This window comes from Danio aesculapii, chromosome 16 (genome assembly GCF_903798145.1).
Source record: "Danio aesculapii chromosome 16, fDanAes4.1, whole genome shotgun sequence".
NCBI classification, from domain to species: Eukaryota; Metazoa; Chordata; class Actinopteri; order Cypriniformes; family Danionidae; genus Danio; species Danio aesculapii.
This window is the reverse complement of record NC_079450.1, coordinates 24529653-24553285: the sequence shown is the minus strand read 5'-3', so window position 1 is coordinate 24553285 and position 23633 is coordinate 24529653. Positions and strand designations below refer to the sequence as shown.

At 36.9% G+C, this 23633-nt stretch overlaps 1 protein-coding gene across 2 annotated transcripts; it reads right to left on the bottom strand.

Annotated features, from left to right (window-relative positions):
* On the bottom strand, nucleotides 1–22428 carry rbfox1l (RNA binding fox-1 homolog 1, like). 2 transcript variants are annotated; one of them, XM_056474996.1, is made up of 12 exons: nucleotides 21998–22428; nucleotides 16300–16536; nucleotides 11164–11343; nucleotides 10355–10408; nucleotides 7341–7433; nucleotides 7212–7269; nucleotides 5765–5824; nucleotides 5511–5652; nucleotides 4877–4916; nucleotides 1465–1535; nucleotides 1310–1391; nucleotides 1–1207 (listed from the first exon to the last, which is right to left on the bottom strand). In XM_056474996.1, exons 1-12 carry the CDS (start codon nucleotides 22082–22084, stop codon nucleotides 1163–1165), a joined length of 1149 nt encoding a protein of 382 aa, XP_056330971.1. In that variant the 5' UTR covers nucleotides 22085–22428; the 3' UTR covers nucleotides 1–1162. The 2 variants fall into 2 exon arrangements, with proteins under 2 accessions (XP_056330971.1, XP_056330972.1); XM_056474997.1 differs by lacking the exon at nucleotides 21998–22428 and adding an exon at nucleotides 17946–18017.
* Between the last annotated feature and the right edge of the window lie 1205 nt (nucleotides 22429–23633).

Genomic DNA, 23633 nt, shown 5'->3' with positions numbered 1-23633 from the left:
TTGGTTTGAAACTTCTTTTAATAAAAAATAAAACAGGTGTTTTAAATAAAAGTGAAATGATTATGATTCTTTTATTATGATCTTAAGGCATTAATGCACTTGACCTTTAAGAAACTGCAAAAATGGAAACAGTGGGAAGTAAAGCACAGCTGTTCGGAGTAAAAGTAAGGAAGAGAAAACAGGAAGAGGAATACAGAACTTATATTGTTAAAAGCAAAAACATCAGAATCACACACAGCAGAAAAGAAACAGAGAAGAGCACAGTAACAGGACCAGATAAAGCTGAACAGCAGATGAAGAGCTGAAAGCACAGCAGATTTCTGAAGATTTTGAAACAAATGACAGGCTTGCATTACTTTAGAATAAAGAGATGTTTAGCTCGGAGGTAGATTACATTGTGACAAAATATACCACCCATCCCAGTGCCATTGCTGTATCTCACAGTATTGCATGTGACAGCAGAAAAACGCACACACTCAAACAAACCAAAGACACTCCAGCAAACACACAGCCCTATACACACCAGAGACAGTTTGGGGGAAGTTTCTCTACACTCTCAGGAATAGTATGCGAGGTGTCACTGGGGTGGTACCTTTTCAAAAGGTACACATTTGTACTTTAAGGGTCCATATTGATACCTCAAAAGTATATATTAGTACTTAAAAATTTTAAGAGGTACACTTTTGTACTTTATAGGTACTAATATGTACCCTTGAGGTATTAATATGGACCCTTTAGGTACAAATTTGTACCTTTTGAAAAGGTACCACCCCAGTGACAGCTCGCATACCTTTATTTCTGAGAGTGTAGAGTCTTTCAACTGTATATTAGCACTCGAAACAATGCGACAGATCCAGAGAATTTACATAATAAAATTCATATAATGGCACTTTTACGATTATACTATATGTACTGCAGATAACAACACCATATTCAGCTAGACAGTCTGATAAGTGTTAGGGGGGAGGAGGTGGGCTCTTAAATTGGGAATTAAATAAAAATCCTTAAATATAATAATTCAAAATTTCAGGTTGTATTATATCCCCCCCAAATAAATATTGTCATTATTTACAGTCTCAACTTCAAACAGATCTTCAGCACAGTGTGATTTAAACAGGAAGTCTCGTTTTTTTGACAGTCAACTTCCAGAGAATTGTTTTGATCAGTATGGTGTGAAGCGGTTGTAGCCACCACGGTACAAACTGGCCTGTAAACAAACAGAATGAGTCAGAGACTTGTCATAGCAGCAGTGACAAGCGGCTTTATTTATCTGCTCATAACTACATGCTTGCAGTTCTTATTAACTTACCATTGTTCCAACTCCGTAAGTGGTTGTGGGTCCCACTGAGTGATGGTAGGGGTCTGTTGCAGTGGCATAGACTCTTCCGTATCTTAACATAATAAAAAATACAAAAATTAAAATGATAGATAGACATAAAGACAGACAGATGAATAGACTCTTACCCATCACTGTATGTGGCAGTTGCAGCTGCTGAGGCTGACTGGGCCACTCGATATGTAGCTGGATATCCTCCCTATAAACAGTGAAGGTTAAACTCTTGCATTACATGCGTGTAGTGAAACTTAATAAAACACTTAAATAAATTTAAATAAATATGATAACACTGTGGCTAAAGATTAACTGTATATTTAAAGGGGTCATGACTAGGTCGACACGGGATCTGCGAGCGCAGAAATCCAGATTTGTAGCCCATCATTGAGTCTATTTATTTACTTGTGTAAATGTGCGTAAACTGATATTATTCCATTTATTTTATTAATTTAAGTTATAATATTGACCACTATGAAAGTGTTTATTTGATTTATTTTAATACAGTTTGTACAGTCATATTTTCTGTCTTTTAGTAGATATACGTTTACAAAATGAGTGGATCTAGATGGATTTGCATTGTAAACATTAAATAAAAGTTAAAGGTATTATTTTTTATTTCAGATATTAAGTTTTTAGTGACGATACTCCCAAAATCATTGTGCATAAATTGCTGATTTTTAAAAAAATTCTCAGCAGAAATAGCAAACAATGTCTGTAGATTCTGTCTGGCCCTAGTCATGAGAAATCATGTCACTGGGTCACTTAGAAATCAAAATTTCATTGATCTTTTGACACGCAACACATTTATGTACTATGAAAACATGGTTCAGAACTGACAACTTTCTTGTTAGTCTTAAAACAAGCTTATATTGAACCCAGTCTACCAAAATAGGTGCACCCAAAAATAAAAATGATGTTGGTAATTACTCCTGAGGCCTTCTCTTGTCTAGGGAACACACATTAAGATATATTAAATGAAATCTGAGAGCTCCCTGATCCTCCATAGACAGCACTGGTCTATATCACAGGTGTCAAATACAGTTCCTGACGGGCCGCAGCTCTGCACAGTTTAGTTCCATCCCTGCTTCAACACACTTAAGCTGCGGTCACACTAGAGTTTAAGCATGCGAAATTCTGTCGTACGGCGCTGCGAAAAGGGGCGAGATTAAACAAGATGATTAGACATTTCGTACTCGATTTCGCAGGTTAAAGTTCACCAAGCTTGAACTTTGCAATGCAGCGAACTGCAAAACTTGTTGCACGAGCTTGCGTTTTCGTATGAATGGAAGTCTATGGGGAGAAAAATGCAATGTGATGGCAGCTTCTCCTGTAGGTTTCAAATAAGTCTGAAGGACTCAATTAGTTTGATCAGCTGTGTTGAATTAGGGTTAAAGCTAAACTGTGCAAAGCTGCGGCTCTCCAGAAACTGAATTTGACCACTGTGGTCTATAGGAGACTCGGCACTGGAGGGCTGGTGTCCTGCAAAGTTTAGTTCCAACCCCAATCAAACACACCTGGGCCAGCTAATCAAGCTCTACTACGCTTTCTAGAAATATCCATGCAGGTGTGTTGACGCAAGTTGGAGCTTAAATCTGCAGGACACTGGGCCTCCAGGACAGAGTTTGATCACCCCTGGTCTATATAAATAACAAAAGTTCCAATACTATCTAAAATCATCCTTGGATCTGGCCATACGCCTTCAGTGGTTGAGTGGAAAATTATCCATTAGATAATTTAGATAATTATTTATATCTATGAGAATTGTGAGGCGAAGCAGTGGTGCAGTAGGTAGTGCTGTTGCCTCACAGCAACAAGGTCACTGGTTCGAGCCTCAGCTGGGTCAGTTGGCGTTTCTGTGTGGAGTTTGCATGTTCTCCCTGCATTCGCGTGGGTTTCCTCCGGTTGCTCTGGTTTCCCCCACAGTCCAAAGACATGCGGTACAGGTGAATTGGGTAGGCTAAATTGTTCGTAGTGTATGAGTGTGAATGAGTGTGTATGGATGTTTCCCAGAGATGGGTTGCAGCTGGAAGGGCATTCGCTGCGTAAAACATGTGCTGGATAAGTTGGCAGTTCATTCCGCTGTGGCGACCCTAGATTAATAAAGGGACTAAGCCGAAAAGAAAATGAATGAATGAGAATTGTATTTATATGCACATGAAACAAAAACAAAGACTTCAATCAACACATTTTACTCCCTCAGTGTCATAGGGCGCACATTCACAAGAATGATGTGCTATTTATGCATGTTGAGCTCAGTCATTCCTCTGATGTATACCACGGATGCGCCTGTGCTTTGTTGAAAAAAAATTATGTGCGGACATTCGGGGTATACATCACTGACACTGAGGAGAAGAAACTGTTAGATTAAATTTTTATTTTTGTTTTACGTACACACAAAAGTATTCTTGTAGCTTCATAATATTTGGATTAAGTCACTGAAGACACATGCGCTGTTTTGATGATATTTTATAGTATTTCTTGACTTTTTTTTCTAGTCGTGACCATTGCTATGACCATCTATGGAGGATCAGAAGGAGGATTTCATCCAAAAAAAAAAACTTAGTTTGTGTTCCAAAGATGAACAAAGGTCTCTGGGATTAGGAACGACGTGAGAGTGAGTAAATATTAATAGAATTAAATTTTTTGTGTGAGCCAAAGGTTTAAATGCAGTTAAACTCCACCTTCTCGTAAGAAGATCAATGCCTGCTTCTACATAACTGCATTTTTAAGTTCCGTTCACTGTTTCACACTAAATAAAGAGAGCGTTCCAGATCACTTTAATAACAATTTTGTCCTTTGTTTACTTCATTTTATCACATATTTGTTTATAAATAATTCAGCACTGTTTTTTTAAAGAAAGACTTACTGTAAGATGATGCTGGGCTGTCTATATTGGATCTATAACCTAGCAGCACTGTTTTTATTAAATTGTTCTATAATGAGTTGTGAAACATGCATACAGAAGTTTAAATTATTGGGCACACAGATATCCTTTCCATCTAAGGGACATCTTTATATGTAAAACTGCTAGTCATATTTACTTCTGAGTCTACAATCTGCCACACAAACAGTGTGTTCTCATAAAGGGGGTAAAAAGGGGGCAAAAAATAACCAATTACATCTAAATTATGATGTCTTTAATTTTAAAATCCTGATAACATTTTAAGTGGACTTAAAAAAAGGACCAAATCAAAAGGCAGTTCATGGCCATTTTAAGGAGTAAAAGTTAGGCTTAAATGATATAAAATTATATAAAAAAGAGGAGGAATTAAAAAGATAATAATGGTAAAACAAACACATCCATTTAGCAGACTTTTCAAGAATACACTGCATGTATTGGTAGCATTCTATAGGATCCTGACTGTCTATAATTAGTCACATTCTCTGCTTCTCATTTTTTTTAAATGTGGCCAGTTCAGGCAAACCACTATTATGAAAACAGAGTCAGAAGGTGAATTACAGTAAGTCAAATCTTGTGACCGGGCAATCTCCATGCAAATGAGGTTTTGCTAGTAAATGTGTAAGAGTTGACTGGTAACTTACGTAGACCTCAGCACCATACAATCCTTCCTGATACACCACTCTGCAGAAGACAGATAGATAAGGCATGCTATGCAAGTTATATATTGTCATAAAGTAAATAATAAAAAATATCGAATTCACATTTAACACAAGTTTAAGATCACTTAATCGAAATCAGAATAAGCTTTATTTGCCAAGTGTGTGCAAACACATAGTTTGTACAGGAGTTTGTAGTGGACTCTCGGTATATACACAAAAGGACAGAAAGGACATTGAAATAGGAAAGATTTTTTTATATATGTGTATTGTTTCATTTTTTAATGTACAAATATTATAGACTATGCGTGTATACATATATATTTCTTTTTTATTTACACAATTACACCTACAGTTTATAATATTTGTACTTAAAAAGTGTCTCATCTAAATTTCATGTACTGCAATCACCATAACAGTACTGTGTTTCATATATGAATAAAAGCAGCAATTGGTGTGCTAGCTATTTAGTGTGATACGGCATGAGGAATGAAAAAAAATGTATGCCTCAAAAAAATTGTAATTAAAATTGCAGATATATATATTTTAAAACTAAATAAAAACTAATCTATCTGAACTATCTTGTATAGTGATTAGTTGTCCATTGAGAGAGACTGACCCTGGGTAGGCTGGCACTGCAGCTGGTGTGGCAGCGGCGGCTGCGGAGCGGATTGTGTTGTAAACTGCTCGACCTCGTCCACGGAGACCAGAGCCTCTGTAGGCCAAGGTTGGTGTGGGAACGGGATAGGGGAAGCTGGCAACTAGTAGACCCAGAGCAAAAGTCAGTGGGCAGAACAGCAAACTGCATGCACTAAAGTCAAATGTCTGTCCTGTTTCAACTTCAATAATCAAAGCCAAGATTAAATCACAAACCTGTATAAAGTTCAGGGGCGTACATGGCCCCCATTACTGGATTGATTTTCCACCCGGCAGCTACAAATAAGAGATATTTGTAGTGAGGAACTTTTAAAAAAATATATATTTTCAAACTAAAAAAAAAACCATTCACAGAGAACAATTTAAGAAACTGTTAAAAAATGCAAGAATAATGATGATTTTTAAAGCGCTGTGCCATGCATGAAAAAACAATAGTCAAAACTTATGCACAGGCCTTCTAGGCAACTGTTTGAATACAATATTTAGGGCATGCTTTTTTATCATTCATACATTCATTTTCTTTTCGGCTTAGTCCCTTTATTAATCCAGGGTCGCCACAGCGGAATGAATCGCCAACTTATCCAGCAAATGTTTTACGCAGCTGATGCTCTTCCAGCCAAAACCCAGTACTGGGAAACACCCATACACTGTCGCAATCACACATGCACTCATACACTATGAGCAATTTAGTTTATTCAATTCACTTATACCATATGTCTATGGACTGTGGTAGAAACCGGAGCATCTGGAGGAAACCCACCCGAACATGGGGAGAACATGCAAACTCCATACAGAAATGTCAACTGGGCCAGCCGGGACTTCTACAGTAGCTGTGAGGCGACAGTGCTCACCACTGAGCCACGGTGCCGGCCTAATCTATATTTAATTTTTGATATTAATATTATTGTTGTATGAGATGTAACTAATGCAATAATATAATTTTTATATAATATTGAACATTTATTTTCACATTGTCAGATATTTTTATATTTGAATATACATACTGTTCAAAGGGAAAAAATACTGACTAAGAAAATGAATAATACAAACAATAGGATCCAACAAGAAAAGACAAATTATTTCTATGTTTTTCCCACAAAAATACCTTTTATTATTTAGAGAAAGACTTTTTCTTCCTCCTGTGCATAAAGCATAAATGCAGAGCATTCATCTCAAAACAAACAAATCAGCACTTTTCAATGGCTATTAATATACTAGTTTCAGAACATTCAGAGCATCATTGTTTTTGTTGCAGCAGTTTAACGGACAGTTTCAGTATGAGACCCTTCTTGTTCTAGCTAAAATAATGTTTCACAATCAACAACTGAGGCTTGTTAACAATGTGCTTAGTCTTGAATACAAGAGCACGTTTCAGACAAATAAATTAAGCATCTGAACAGTGTCAAAACCCAGTGTAAATCCCAGTGACAATGAAGAATACTAAACACCTCACAGCTATGTCTTTTCACAGCTATTTTTCACCAGGTTTTTCATCTGCCTAACAACACTTTGGTGCATACATGGAATAAGAACTAAATCCAGCCCAGCAGCTAGTGCATATTTGCATAGCAAATCAATGGAAAACAGCAAAGTGGATTGCAAAAAAGTGTTCTCTGTGAATGGCCCCTAACATTTTGACTAGAACATTATAAAGGAGCCTCACCATTAACTAGTGGCGTCTGAGGCTTTTTTGTTACCACCCTCGCTGTAGCATTGTTTACCTGGGAAAGCAAAGTCATTTAGTTGTTTATTTGTCCATTCTTCCTAAATTAGCAACTTATCATTGTCATACCTCAATCTTCCTTCCCTCCACGATCGTACCGTTGAGCTTCTCTCTGGCTCGATCTGCTTCCGCTGCACTCTCAAACGTCACAAATCCAAAACCCTGAAAGATTGATATCAAATGCAACTCAACTGAAACTCAAATAAAGTGAAAACAAATGGAAATTAATTGAGTTGAAATGGAAGCACTGATCTTTTGTGGATTTTGATTGCTTCTGTTGTTTGAGTTTCAACTGGTCTTTAGTCATTATCCCAAAAGAGATAAACATTGCTTTTTATATTTTGCATTAATATAAAAAAATGGCTTTTATACTAAAACTTTAGATTTTCTTTCTATCGTTTATATATACACATTTTGAAATTGCTTCGAGGAGCTCATATGATCAAACAGAATGGCAGAAGGACGAAAACATTAGTATAACAGAAGATGCTTAAAAACATGGAAATCCCAAAGGCAAACCACAGGTTTCACATCAGTGTAAGCTATATTTACTTTAAAAAATGCGATTAGATTTTGTACAAAAGTTCCATTGTGAAATAGGAATGCCACGGTTACCAAGGTAACCCTTCGTTCCCCGAGGGGGTAACGGAAATGCTATGTGGAAACTTCCACTATGGGGATTTTGTCAGAAACCAACCATCTGAAAGACGGGCCAATGAAATGCCAATGAGTTGGCAGCATTACGTGCACACCTGGCGTCAATGACAATCAGTCATGCTATAAAGACATGGTTAGTGCAATGCTCGACATCCTTTTCTAGCTGAAGAGACTTTCACGCTCAACAGCTAAGGGACAATCGTTGTAGCTAAAGAACATAGCATTTCCGTTCCTCCCCTCGGGGAACGAAGGGTTACTTTAGTAACCATAACGTTCCCCTTCGGATGGGGAACTCCAATGCTATGTGGAAACTTCCACTATGGGGAAAATCTATGGAAAACGCCACAATGAAAGAACCTTACCGCGTCCCTGGCGAATGGTGTGCCACGCAGTAGAGCGAGCGCACCTGCAAAGCCCTGAGACGCAGTCTTCCAACATGTCCCCTGGCCCTTACTTACCTTACTTACCTGTTCAGGATCAGCTATATTTTTCGGGGAGTCGCAATAACCTAGTAAAATAAGGTTTTAATGCGACAGTACGCTGGGAAAGCGTTCAGTCCCAATAGGGAGGACACTGCGGAGATCACCTGCTACCCAAGAGGGGAGACCTGGTGACAACCTGTGGACTAGCCCAGAGATGGGGAGTACATGCATAAGGATGGTTAGCGGGGAGGGAAGACACGAGCCCGTCTAAGAAGGGGGAACTAAACCATGGCTGATTGAGTGTATGGGATCGCCAGCAGGGAATCACACATAGCAGGCACCTATACCCAGAACGCGGGCTGACCAGCGGGCATGCCAACAACGTACCGGGCCAACACCTGACTCCTCCGCTGATTCAGATGCTGGGGGTCTCGGAGGAACTCTGCAGGGTTCGCCAAATGGGGAACTGAACTGACAAAGCTGAAAAAGTGCACGTATCTCCGGGTTAGGGAGAATGACTCAGCAAGTGTGTTTCGACACCTCAACCGAATCGTTTCCTCAATCACCAAGGGTTACCTAATACCCTTGAGGAAACCAGCTCCACTCGCAGATTTTAAAACCTTGAAAATCTATTGGGTGTCACCCAGCCCGCAGCTCTACAAATGTCTGTCAGAGAGGCGCCGCGTGCTAACGCCCAGGAGGATGCGATGCTCCGAGTGGAGTTCGCTCTTACCCCCGGGGGACACGGCTCACCCTGGCTCTGAAAAGCGAGGGAGATCGCATCCACTATCCAGTGGGCCAACCTCTTTTTAGATACGGCACTTCCCTTCTGCCGACCACTGTAACATACAAAGAGCTGGTCAAAGGATCTAAAGCTCTGAGTGTGGTCCACATATATTCGCAAAGCGCGAACAGGACACATCAATAAAAGGGCTGGGTCTGCCTCCTCCGCGGGCAGCGCTTGCAGGCTCACTACCTGATCCTTAAACTGCGTGGTAGGAACCTTGGGTACATAAACTTGGACACATAGACTCGTGCCTAGATAGTGACTCTAGGCACGAGTCACTGACCGAAAAGGCCTCCAGGTCCCCAACCCTCTTAATCGATGCCAACGGGACCAGCAGAGCTGTCTTCAAGGACAGAAATCTCAAGGATACTGAGTCGAGTGGTTCGAAGGGATCCCCACATAGGCTTGTTAGCACTACCGTGAGATTCCAAGAGGGCATGAGAGGGGGGCGGGGTGGAAACATCCGCTTCGCACCTCTGAGGACCCGGATGATGAGGTTATGCCTCCCCACGGTGCTGCCATCCCCCGCATCATGATAAATCTTCAGTGTGGAGGGCGACAGCCTTCGCTCCAACCTGTCCTGAAGGAAAGAAAGCACAACACTGATCTGGCAAGATCAGGGGTCTTTTCTGCGAGAAGCGCACCACTCAGTGAATAGACTCCACTTCAGGGCGTAGGCATGCTTCGTAGAGGGTGCTCTAGCCTGAGTGATGGTATTAACCTTTTTTTTTGTTAGCATAATTGGTTGCGATGCGGAGCTCATGGTTAGTCCTGGGTCGAGCCCATGGTCAGCCTTTTATTATCTATTCACTGATATATATGTATGTATAAAAAAAAAATATATATATATATATATAATAATAATAATAATAATAATAATAATATATATATATATATATATATATATATATATATATATATATATATATATATATATATATATATATATATATATATTTATATATATATATATACACACACATACATACATACATACATACATACATATACAATGCTTAGATCTTTTAACAATAGTATTTATAAATATAATCTTACTTATATTATATAATTATAATAACAATCTAATTATAATACAATCTTTTTTTGTAGTACTTCACACGGAAACATACACGGATATAAAGACATTCTCAGTTTCCCTCATTTGTAGGTTGCTTTGGCTAAAATCACCAGCCAAATCTGAATGGAAATCTACAAACCTTTGATCCTCTCTCATTAAAGATGATCTCCACATCTAGAATCTTGCCAAATTGCTGAAAGACCAAAAAACAGATCATGACTAAACAGTTATACACATATTTGAAGGAATTGTTCACCCAAAAACGAGCATTCAGACATTTACCTGCTCTCATTTTAAACCCGTACGACTTTCATTCTTTTTAAAAACTTCAGAAGATGATACTCTGATATACACAGAAATCTTAAAAGTCCCATGAAATTAAAATAAAACATTTTTATATGTTAGTTTCAGTATTGTTAGTTTTTAGGATATCTATTTGTTTGTGTGCTCCAAAACAGTAACAAAACTCTTATAAACTATAAAACTGTATAAAACGATTTTGTTCATGCCAGCCCATACTGCAGTTTTTTTTTCAAATATTGACCAATCAAATGCTCTCTAGTATCTGACATGCCCCGCCCCCATTCAAAACACTTCGCATTTGCTTTTCATTTGATGTGCTTAAGCCTTAACCATTCAACCACTGGCAGAGCTGTGAGAAAAAACTCTATTGGGTGTTATTTTAAAGGGAGGAGCTAATCTATGTCCCACCCTTTCTTCATGTTTCAATTGAGATTACATCAAACATCTAATACTTATTTAAACATATAATACATATTACTTAGATGTAAGCACTTCATGGGACCTTCAAAGGCTCCAGTGTTGTTTTGGACTGCACTTGAGTGAAACATTGCCAGGTTTGGAGGGATGTCAGGAGTAAATATTAACTGAATGTTCATATTGTGGGTGATCTTTTTAAATGACAGAAAAGTATTGCATTTGTTTTACCCCAAACATCTGCCTCAGGTCTGGGTCTCGAAACCTAAAAGGGATATTGGAAACATGGAGCCTTTTAGGTTGAGCCTTCCCACCTCCTTCCTCGTCACTTCCTCCTGCAGCTCCGCTACCGGAGGCCACAGAAACACTGAGAGACTGTGGGTCAGACGTCACGGGTGCCAGAGAATCATCCTATGAGGGAGATAGGAAAGAAAGTGTAGAGCACAGAACAAACATTAGTATGCATGTCATGACAAAAAGGAATGCTATTGTAAGATTTCTGGTCAAGCTTACAGCAGTCTAACATTTTATTGGGAGAAAACTAGTTTTATAAAGTGACCACAACAAAACGCAAAAGGAGCATTCCTCATCCAGTGATTCCTCTCAAGCAAAAGTGAGGAAATGTGATCAAGTTCCCATTTTAGTGAGCCGACTAAATACATGCCTGTTAGAGATGGACATAAAAATCCCAATTTGCATTGAAAGTAGAGCACAGTCATAGTTTAATTTCAGTCAACTCTAGTCAATCTGTAAACTGAGCCAGATTGCTAGCATAATTATAATGTAACCTTATGACTATGACCTGAAATTATGTCATATGGAATGCATGGTTACACGGTATTTCCTATTGCACCTATTGTGTTTGTCAATAAGATGCCCCCATGCACATCAATACATAGGAGTTTGTGCTTCAAACCCAACACATCCACTATTTCACAATGCATCACGATGCAGTTCGTATGTCTGCACAGCCTACCTTCATCAAAAGGCACAAAACAGGTTACCATTAAAATGGATTAAGAAGTCAAAAAGGTTTTATTAAAATGTTTTAAAAAGAGAAAGCCCATTGCTAGAAGAACAGTAGCCGAGCATAGCGAGAAATTTAAAAAAAGGAAGAAAAAAGAAATGGTGAATAAAGTCAAAAGAGATTTTGGTTAAAAAGGAATTTGAGGGCACAACGAGTCATGTGATGTGAATCTCAAAGCCATGGAAAAGTGTTAAGCAAATGAAAAGAATGGCCATTAGGAATGAGTATGCCAGACAGAGACAGTTTTTTATTTGTAAAGATAAAAAAGTGGAAGCAGAAAGGCAAAAATGATTTCTGCTTCAAGTTATCCTTGAATGACTGTTATACTGGCATACTGTATACAGTGAAGTTCATACAGTAAAGAGCAATAGATCTAATATAGACAGAAAGTATAGGGGGTGCATTCTGTTTATTATGTTTCCTTCCTAAGTTTTAAAGGTGCCCACTGTATTTGTTTGCCTTTTGGTTTTGTTATCAGTCTTTTATGTATTAGGGCTGATTTATATTTATCAACTTACAAATATAAGTTGGACATTGGTTATCAGTAGGCCCACACGCAATCTCTGGAGATTTTGAGCCCATCATTGAGTTTATTTATTCATTTGTGTGTAAATTTACATTTATTCAGTTTTAATTAATTTCAGTAATACTATTGACTAATATGAAAATATTCATATCATTTACTTATAATACAGTTTGTAAAGTAATCATTTCTGTCTTTTAGTAGATATATGGTAGATATATTATATGAGAGACTTGTTTTACCAAATAAATAGATCTGATAGGATTTGCATTGTAAATATGAAATAAAAGTTTAAAATATATTATTTATTAATATTTATTTATTTAATCAATTATTTAGTTACTATACACCCAAAATCATTCCACATAAATCTAATATTTTAGATTAAATCTAATAAATATAATATAATATAAAATCTAAGATTTTTTTATAATATTCTGCGCAGAAATAGCAAAAAATGTCCACAAATTCTGTCTGGCCATAGTTATCAGTAACAGCCAATGTTCCCACATCAGTGCATCTATCAAATCAATTCATGTTCATTTCTATAGCACTTTTACCATGTAGATTGTGTCAAAGCAGTGTAACATAGAAGTTCTAGTAAATTGAATCTGTCAGTCCAGTTTTCAGAGTTGAAGTTCAGTTTATCCATCATAATGATATTCTGTACATTATTTTCATTTTAAACATTTACATTTTTGCTCGTAATGTGTATTTTAATGTACATTTATTGCTAATTAGCAATGGTGTTTAACTTTATTTATTTGGTGTTTAACTTTATTTATTTAACTTTATAAATGTCAATATTAGTGTATCCATAGAAGTGTAATTTCATTTATCTGTTTACTTTCAATGCGTTTATCAAAAAGCAGAATTTCTCAATAGCTAGTTTTCTCATTAAACTCAATTTTTCAGTGTGATCTGTACAAACAATCTCTTCTTTAGCATTCAGAGAATGTTATAAAAAGGCAAAAATTGGGAATCAACAAAGGCAAGTATTCAAGGAACGTTTTGCACATTAAACCGAGTGACCCCCCCCCCCAAAAAAAAGGGAAATGAAAAATGGGGAATTCAAGCAGCCTACGCAATTTGTCCTATGACTTAGCAATTTACTGTTATTTTTGGAAACAAAACAAAACAGAGCAGGGGATTAATTGAAAAAGAAGTTAAAAAAACAGAAACACGCATAGAGACACACTGACACACACGCACACACACACACATACACATCCACACACGCAGACAGATCGTGGTTATGCTTCACTCTGAGCCGGCCGGGCTGATTGCTAGCTGTAAAGACTACAACAGCACGTGTCACACAGGAAATACTGCTGAATTATCATCATCATCAACATCACATTCATCCAGAGACACAGGCCAGGGAAGGATTTGGGGAAAAGTGGCAGATTGAGGGAGGGTGTGATGGGAAGGTATGTGATGAATTCACGTCACGATGCAGAGTGCGTTTCTGACTGGACCTGGAAAACATAGATGGGGGGGAGGGGTCATCATCCCGTCTGACCGCCCCCCTTGACCCCTCCCTCCACGGTGGCGCCGCATTGTCCCAAAATCTGGCGTTCTCTAGTGATATAAGCAGTGTGGATAGAAGATGGTGTGACAGAGAAAGACACAACTCATTTCATGAACCTCTTTTAGGTAACAGATACTTTCATAGTGAAAATAGCACGTTATTGTTGCCACAGTGTGCTCAGTGCGACAGTGAGACATTATTAGCAATACCCCACAAAACATTACAATAACAATCATACATTTCAATGGTGACAGAGTTCAAAGAACATCAGCCTGTGGCACAGGTCAAAGAGATAATATTTAAGCAACTCACAGACTGGTATTTAAAGGATATATTTACTTTTGAGTTACATCTCAGTGCTAGTGCCTCAAAGTGTTCGGTAACACTTTATTTTGATGGTCCATTTGAGTATTAGTAGACTGTCTGCTTAATATCTGTTGATATGCTTCTTCAACAGACATTTAATTGACTATAAGAAACTTTGCAAGTACATGTCAACTTACACTAACCCTAACCACAACCTAACAGTCTACTTATAATCGAACGAGAATTAGTCGGCATGTAGCTGCAATGTAACTTAAATTCAACAAACGGACCATCAAAATAAAGTGCGACCGATAGTTCACCCAAAAATAAAAGGTACATTTTAAGTACATTCAAGTGTGTCCAAAACATTTTACGTTTCTTTCTTCTGTTGAACACTATTGAAGATATTGTCAAGAAAGTTGAATACTTGTAACCATTGACTTCCATAGTTCATTCATTCATTCATTTTCCTTCGACTTAGTCTCTTTATTCATCAGGAGTCGCCATAGTGGAATGATCCGCCAACTTATCCAGCATATATTATACACAGCGGATGCCCTTACAGCAAATCAGTACTGGGAAACACCCATACACTCTCACACACGCACTCATACACTAGGGTCAATTTACTTTATCCAATTCACCTATGCCGCAAGTCTTTTGACTGTTGGGGAAACCGGAGCACCCAGAGGAAACCCACCCCAACACAGGGAGAACATGCAAACTCCGCACAGAAATGCCAACTGACCCAGGGACTCAAACCAGCGACCTTCTTGCTGTAAGCCGACAGTGCTAACCACTGAGCCACCGTGTTGCTGACTTCCATAGTAGGAAATACAAATGAAGCCAATGGTTACATGTTTCCAGCTTTCACCAAAATATCTTCTTTTGTATTCAAAAGAAGACAGGAAATTAAATGGATTTGAAACAAGTAAATAGGTCAGTAAATTATGACGGAATTTTCAGTTTTGGGTGAACTATCCCTTTAAAAAACACATTAGTAAAGATATCTAAATTGCGTTTATCACTGAAAAGGCCAATAATCAAAAGTCAAAATATAAAAAAATAAACAATTGCTCAACACAGTTAAGTATATTCACAGGTACAATAACATAAAAATTTAATATTAATAAACTGTAAACATAAATAATTGTCATAATAATAATCTAATAGAAATATTTCTTAATGTTAAACTAAACTAAAAATGCAATTAAATATTTTAACATAATAAATATATATATATATATGGACGTTAATGCTACAAGGCTTCCTTTTTCTCTACAATATTCTGCAGACACAAGCACCACCGTGTGGTCCTTGGAGCTTTTGAGCCTTTTGACTCCATTTGGAAACTCCTGCACTTCATTAAATGTAATATAAATAAATAAATAAATAAATAAAAATACTATAAATGACATTAAGAGTTAATGTAGTATAAGCTCCCTGCAACATAAAATTCTAATTTGTCACTGAAATTAAGCTTTTTTTATTTATAAACATTTAAGACTACAACTCACTCATTAAAAAGAGAAGCACAAAGTGGAAATGGAAGAAGGCCTGCTTTCATAATAAGTCTCCTATACTGTCTATTCAGCTGAATGTCCATACATGGACAAGGCAAAGGAAGGATGTGCAAAGGGCATTAGAGAGATATTTTTAGCTCAAACAGGAGATCCCAGAGGACCAGAGCATGATTATATATCATCTGCCTATATATTATTTACATACCTTCTCTGATGCAAATACATGCAAATAGACACTGATTTTGCTACATACAGGAACAATGTTTCCATATAGTTTTCATACTTTTAGATTGACCCTGCTTGACTGCAAGTAAATCATATTATTCAGTTAATTTGGGTTGTTTTTTCACTTCAGATTATTTCAAATTATTTCTTTATATCTACACATATACCTCCCCGTGTTGACTGAAGATTATATTCTTATCAAGTCAGTTATTGATCAGGTGATCAGTCTTACCGTGTTACTGGCAGTTATAGACTCCGTCCCGTCGTGCTGAGAGCCCTGATAGACTCTCAGCTGATGATGATCTGCGTATTCTGAATTTGGATGAGCAGCGCTGAAATCAAGGGGTGGCAGTCGGGCAGCAGGTGTGGGCGGGGCTTGTCCAGGTGGAGGGTATGCAGGGGGCGGGGCATAGACCTGAGGAAGTGAAGGATCACCATTGACTGGCCCCGCCTCCTGGGCAGCAGCACCCTATAATGAAAGAGAGAGAGAGAAGCAGTTTACAAACAAAAATTTTTTTTTATAACAGTTATTATATCGTAATTAGAGAATAATTAGACTAGTCTGATAATTAAATGCAGATTATTTTGCCAATTTTCGCACTGACCTGAACCACAATTTAACATGTTGTATTAAAGCAATCTATGGCACCTTTAAACACGTTTTATATACCGCTGAAGTCAGAATTATTAGCCCCCCTAAAGAGTTTTTCAACACATCTAATCTCATTCTAATTTATAACTGTTTTAATAACTAATTTCTAATAGCTGATTTCTTTTATTTTTGCCATGATGACAGTACATATGTTACTGCACTGTAAAACCCAACAATCAACTTTATCAAATGAAATGAGTGTAGTTAACTCAAAATTTACAAAAAGATAATTCTACTCATTTGAAAAGAGGTTTGAACTTAGTGTTGAAGGTAATGAGTTCATCAGTTACCTCATTATTTCAACTTAAATGAAGTAAATTTACAGTACTCATACAGATTAGTTTAACTCAAATGGTTTGTAGCAATCGGTTTCCTCAATAGGTTTGAGTTGCCTTAACTTATAGGGTTTTACAGTACACAGTTGGTTTGAGTTCTCTTCATTTATCGGGTGTTACTGTGCTCAAATTGCTTTGTTCACTCAAATGGATTAAGTTCACAGTACTCATTAAGATTAGTTTTTGAACTTAAATAGTTTGTTGCAATCGGTTTCCTTAAACGGTTTGAGTTGCCTTAACTTTTTGGGTTTTACAGTGTAGATATTTTGCAAGATACTAGTATTCAGCTTAAAGTCCCATTTAAAGGCTTAACTAAGTTAATCAGGTTAACAACGCAAGTTAGGGTAGTTAGACAAGTCATTGTATAAAAATGGTTTGTTTTAAACACAATTAAAAATATTGCTCAAGGGGTCTAATAATATTGACCTTAAAATGTTTTTTAACAACAATAAATAAATATTATAGGAAATACCTTGAAAATGTCCTTAATTCATTCAATATTACTTGAGTTGTAGTTGAAAAAGAGTAAATAATGCAAAGGAGGCCTAATAATTTTGCCCCAATTGTAAATAACTCTGTACTGGCATTGTATATATTTAATTTAAAGCTATAAAATAGATATGAATATTTAAAATATGATAATACAGTAGACCAAAGAAGCATTTGCAACAAATCCATGAATTTAGCTAAAATATGCATTCAAACATTTTACCAAATAATTTTCCTAACAAAGCCAACATACAGGAACTGTTTTACTTGCAGAAACAGATACTGCACATCACAGATCATTAACACGACACAACACTGACTTAAACCAGCATCTCAGACATCACATAAAGACACTGTGAATGAAATGAGTGGTATAAATGTAGTATAAATGATGTGTCTCACCCCTTCAGTGCATTCCGCAGGCGACCCAATACTCACCAACAGCTGACGCATGCTTTAATGCAGAGCTTTCACCCGCCCACCCCACCATAAGTCCCTCACCTCCACCAATCACAGAGTAGCAAACCGGCCTCAAGGGGTGTTTTTACACCAGCTGTGTTCATTTGTTCATGTCAATCATAAACCCATTTCATCCACCTACTCTCCAGACACTCAACACACGCCACACACACACATCTGTTTGAATAAAAGTTGATCATTTCATACAAACAACTCAGTGTTTCTTCTCAGTCAAGCCTAACCCTAGCAAACCTTAGTGATCTAATGCACAATGGAATATAATCCCAGTGAGTTATTTAAACCAGACTAACAAGATATCTATGGCTACTGAAGTATGCAGTGTGTGTCATATAGATCAAGTAAAACGGGTATGATTACAATAACAGATTAAAATAACAGTTTATTTAATGTTATCCAAACACAGTGAGTTGAAGTTATACATTATACATGAAGTTATACATTCACTCAAATACAAACTAGGTGTTTTACGCAGAATAATTATTTTGTGACATGTTTTGTGCACACAAAACCTTAGGTCTCTTGTTTGAAACTGTAAAATGAAATAAATTATTTTGTCTACCACCCAAAAGTGCAAAATAAAAGACTACTGTACATGCCAAATAATAGACAAAGTTATAACAACTGATAAGAAGCTCTTTACACACACACTTTCTCTGTTTACTCATTATCATCCGGTTCACAGGGCCGATAAGGCAGGGTAAATTTAGACTTTGCTGATAAACAGACACTGAGAGACACAGCTCTGATTAAATATCACCACTACACTCAGATTTCTCCAGCAGAAACAAAAGTATCATGTTACATTGGTGTCTGTTTGTCATCATAGCCATGATTCAGCATTGAGATATATATATACACCACTATATATACCACACAATTACCAGTAATTTACAAAAACATGACATATCTTACTGTCATTCCTTTTTTAAAACACCAAATGTGCGACTTGACACCCTGGTTAAAAATTTATGAGATGTAAACAGGTGTTGTCAGACCTGTGAAAGTATAACACTACAACACGCTGACTCAAACTCAAAACAAGTGTTGCATTGCTGCAGGCCACAGAACAAGTCAAAGATCCCAATTATAAATGCAGGACTAGTGCAACATTCTGAGTTCCCTTTAGACTTTAGGCTTTGAAATATTTATTCAAGAAACCACACATTTGTGTAGATATTTATGTAACAGAATAAATTAAGTACAATACCAGGCCATATTCTGGTAAGACAGAGGAAATACAGAACAATCATTAGCACGATTTAATTATTCAAGCACTTTCTACTAGTTACCACACTGAAAAAATGAATTATATGACAAAATGTAATGTCAACACATGTTTTTATGTTACTTTAACTTATTTTAACTTACATACACTGAAAAAAATGAATTTTGTTCATTTGTTGCAATTTATATATGATGAATTTAAACAAACATTAAATTTAGTAATGTTCAACTTAATTTGTTTGTTTAAATTCAGCCCAAATAAATTATTTACAACCACTTAACTTAAAAAATATTTAGTAAATCCAGCGAATCATCTTTGAATCTTTTTTCAGAGTAGTTTGACTGATGTAAGTTGAGAAATGTAAGTTGAGATAGAAAAAGTTTATTTGATTCAACTACAAAACGTAGGCTGCTAGAATCCTTTATTATTCCTACTTGTTAGTTATCTTGCGAGATCTGAACATAAACTCTTTTGTTTCTCATACTTTTTTTTTGGTTACTGTGTGAGTATTAAAATAACACCTCTGTCTAGCAGATAAAATGTCTTTTCAGCCGCACTGACAGCTTTGAGCCCTTCAGCTGTCAGGTTTGGGGTGAAAGATCAGAGGCAGGATGCCAGGTGCCTGATCTGACAGCTGCAGGATCATTCAGACACACACACACACACTGCTGACAAGAACTGCTTATGTTCTGTATAGTCATGTAATACAAGGCTCTTGGAATACTTGATTCTGATTAGCCAGTTGCGGCTTTCTGTTATCAGATGTCTTTACATAATGTCTGCTAAACCATCTGCCCGGCAACCAGTTTCTTACATTTTCATCAGCATATTTTTATTGAAAGCAGTGTAATTTTGTATTATTAACATGATGTTGGGTGGCACGGTGGCTCAGTGGTTAGCACTGTCACCTCACAGCAAGAAGGTCGCTGGTTTGAGTCCCTACTGAACAAGTTGGCATTTCTATGTGGAGTTTGCATGTTCTTTCCATGTTGGCGTGAGTTTCCTCCAGGTGCTCCGGTTTCCCCCACAATCCATAGACATGCGCTATAGGTAAATTGGAAAGTTACGGAGTGGTGGATGAGTGTGTGAATGTGAGCGTGTATTAGTATTGTATGCAGTATTATATTGCAGCTGGAAGGGCATCCGCTGTGTAAAACATTTGCTGGATAAGTTGGCGGTTCACTGCCCCTTATAAATAAGGGACAAAGCCTAAGAAAAATGAATGAATGAACATGGTGTTGTAACATTTATGAGGACAGGTCAATACCATTTCTTATTTTTTATAAATTATTGGCCAGTTCATGTATTGATATCCATATAAAGTATTATTGTTACGTCACTCTGTTTTCAGTGAACAGGGACTGGATCCATTTAACATTCGACGGGCCAACATTAGAGGCACAAAAGTGTCTCTGTCTAACAAATAAGATTTTGTACAGGTTTAATTTTGTTTTAAGGGATATTAAGTTTATTCTGGAATTATTAACAGACTTGCAGCTCATAGTTTTTGCTTAATTAATAAATTAATAGTTGATTATAATCATCCTTATCAGGCTAGTTCTGTCATGCCAATTGATCAGAAATAATAATTTAAGTTTGTTTTTACATTTTAAGTCTTTCTTTTAATAATATTTTAGCTTTATTTAAATGAACAAACACAATTTTAGTTGACAGATACAAAATCAATTGACACGACACCATGCAATTTTTTTATTTATTTATATAAATATTTAATATTTTTATTTATATATTTTATTTATTTATTAGCCATTTAATATTAGTTTAATATTTATTGTAAGGTAACACAAACCGCTTTATATCATGGTCTATTTTAGGGATTATTTCATAATTCTTGCATTGTGCAACATAATTGTTGTTTCATCAGTAAACAAAATTACACACAAATGTCATCAGTAAACAAATGTACACACAAACACAGAAGCCAAAGTACACTCAAAAACCATCAACTTAATGACTTTAGAGACAACAAACAATGATTTTGACTGTCAGGGTAAATAAAACCTTTCTAAAAATGTCATTATGTTGACAAATCAAAATCAAAACTGTTCACTCATATGTTTAATATGACAGTTGGATATCATAGTCAGCCAATAAGTGGACACAACTACGAAAATTTCTCTGTGTTAAGTCCTACTCATTACATGACATAATCTGCTGCTGTGTATCACTTTAGATAGAGTCAAGAGGCAATCAGACAGTCAACATCTATTTCTAAATGTGTAATCTCTGTGTGTGTGTGAGGAAATCTGCAGTGAGAGAAACCAACTAAAAATACAGAGAGTGTGACAGAGAGAAAGAGCAGGCACACCGTTTATCAGCAGGATTGGAATTTCTCTCTCTCTCTCTTTCTCTCTCTCTCACTCACACAAACATACAACACACACACACTCAAGCATGCATTGAACCTGTTTTCAGTAGGCCACCTCGCAGGGACAAATATAACTAACCGCAGCGTCCTTCACTGACAAACACATTTCATGCCCCATTGGTGGATGTCACTTTAGTTGATATATGAATTGTTTGCTGGCCAGTGATTGGTTGGTTTATTCAGCATTTTACCAGACATGTAATAGAAAATGTGTATGATAATTGTTTTTAAATTGCTCTTAATATTTTTATTAAATGAATAATATACTAATTAAATAAAAAATATATAATAGTAAAAAATGTCCTTAAAATAAAACTAATAATAAAGTAGATACATATAAAGGTAGATTTGTATATTTACCTGAACAATGCTGGGGTAGCAGGAGGCCGTCTGAGGGTAAACTGGGAGTCCGTAGGGCTGAAGGATCACAGTAGGAGAAGACAACATGGTGCATAGCCAGAGAAAAGCACAGAAAAAAGGAACAGCTAAAAGGGACGGGAGACCAAGGGGAAGAGAGAGGGGAAGGAGAGCTCTCGGAATCAAGAAAGAACCAGACTGAGAAAGTTTAAGATCCAAACAGAGAAGGAAAAAAGATCCAGAGGTGTGAAAAAGAAAAGAAGAAGACGTGTGAGTTGAAATGCTCTACACTGGTGTCAACTTCTAGGTGATAAACGAATATGAATAAAAAACAGCAAATATAAGACGCTCTATAAAGTTGAGAGTGCCGAGTTAGTCTGTCTCACAAATGGCAGAGGAGATCAGTGCCGAAAGATCTCCAGGGGACACAGTGTGTGTGTGTGTGTGTGTGTGTCGCTGGAGATGTTTGATAGACAGAAACACATGCTCAGAATTGTGTTACACTCCTTTATAAATAGCCCTCCTTTAGTTGTTCTGGTATCAGCAATAGAAATTAACAGGCAAGTAATGTATATGTCACTTTTCGTGGCTCACTGAAAAAGACAAATAAAGGCTTTATCAAAAGTCTAAAATATATACAGGTACCACAGACTGGAGTGTTTTGACTTCAAGGTTGAAAAATACAACTTTTCAACCATCTTTAATACCTTAAAGGGCAGCTATAATGTAAATCATCTTTTGGAAGCTGTTTGGACAGAACTGTGTGTAGGTATAGTGTGTCCACAGTCATATCGGGGTGATATAAAGACATTAATTCTCTTTTTTGAAATTTCCTGACGTTAAAATAGTTCAAATCCCTCCCATTTTGAATTGTACGTGATGTAGGAGTGTGGTTTACCCACCCACTGAATTGATTGACAGCCACGTATTAACATGTCTCTGTAGTAACGCATATAATGATATCAACAAGACAGGATGTGCACAAAGCAACTGTGATTAAAAGATTTAAATTCTTATACTTTTATTAATTATAAAAGAAGACACTTCAATCCCGGTTTGTGGACCTTAAATCAGGTTTATTTTGTATATTAACATAACAGATATCCATACAGCAGTGGATATTAATGTGTATCCTCTCACATTTGCTTGCAAAAACAGTGCAAAGTCAAACGTGCGTACTGTGTGTGTTTGTGTGTGTCCGCTGTGTGTGTGTCTGCGTGAACTTTGTAACGACACTGTGTGTGACTCATCGTTGCAACTCCACAACAAATACATCAAATAGTAATCATGGGAAAGTTCTTACTGTAGTATTTCTCACAAACGTTACGTGAGATCTGCTTCCTGCATGTCTGTCACTGTGCTGTTTATCTGACGCAGCCGAGGTGAAGATTGAGGCACACTCTGATAGGCACGTGGGAACAGTGGGTGAGGAGAACCAGCATTTAAGGGACAGGCAACAAAAACAGCTACATTGTGTTCGGAGCAGAAAATCCCGATGTTCTGAAAGGTATAATAAATAATCTAATGGGTGTTTGGAGCTGAAACTTTACAGACAAATTCTGGGGACACAAAAGGCTTGAAAAAGGGGTAAAACAGTAATGTGACATTTTTATCATTATTTTAGTGTTTTTTTCTAAAG

Coding starts and splice junctions, on each gene's coding strand:
- rbfox1l (XM_056474996.1), bottom strand. CDS start 22,084: ATGTTGTCTTCTCCTACTGTGATCCTTCAGCCCTACGGACTCCCAGTT. Junction 11,344..16,299: donor CTATAACTGCCAGTAACACG/GTAAGACTGATC, acceptor TCTCCCTCATAG/GATGATTCTCTGGCACCCGT. Junction 1,536..4,876: donor TGTATGGTGCTGAGGTCTAC/GTAAGTTACCAG, acceptor CACTGTTTATAG/GGAGGATATCCAGCTACATA.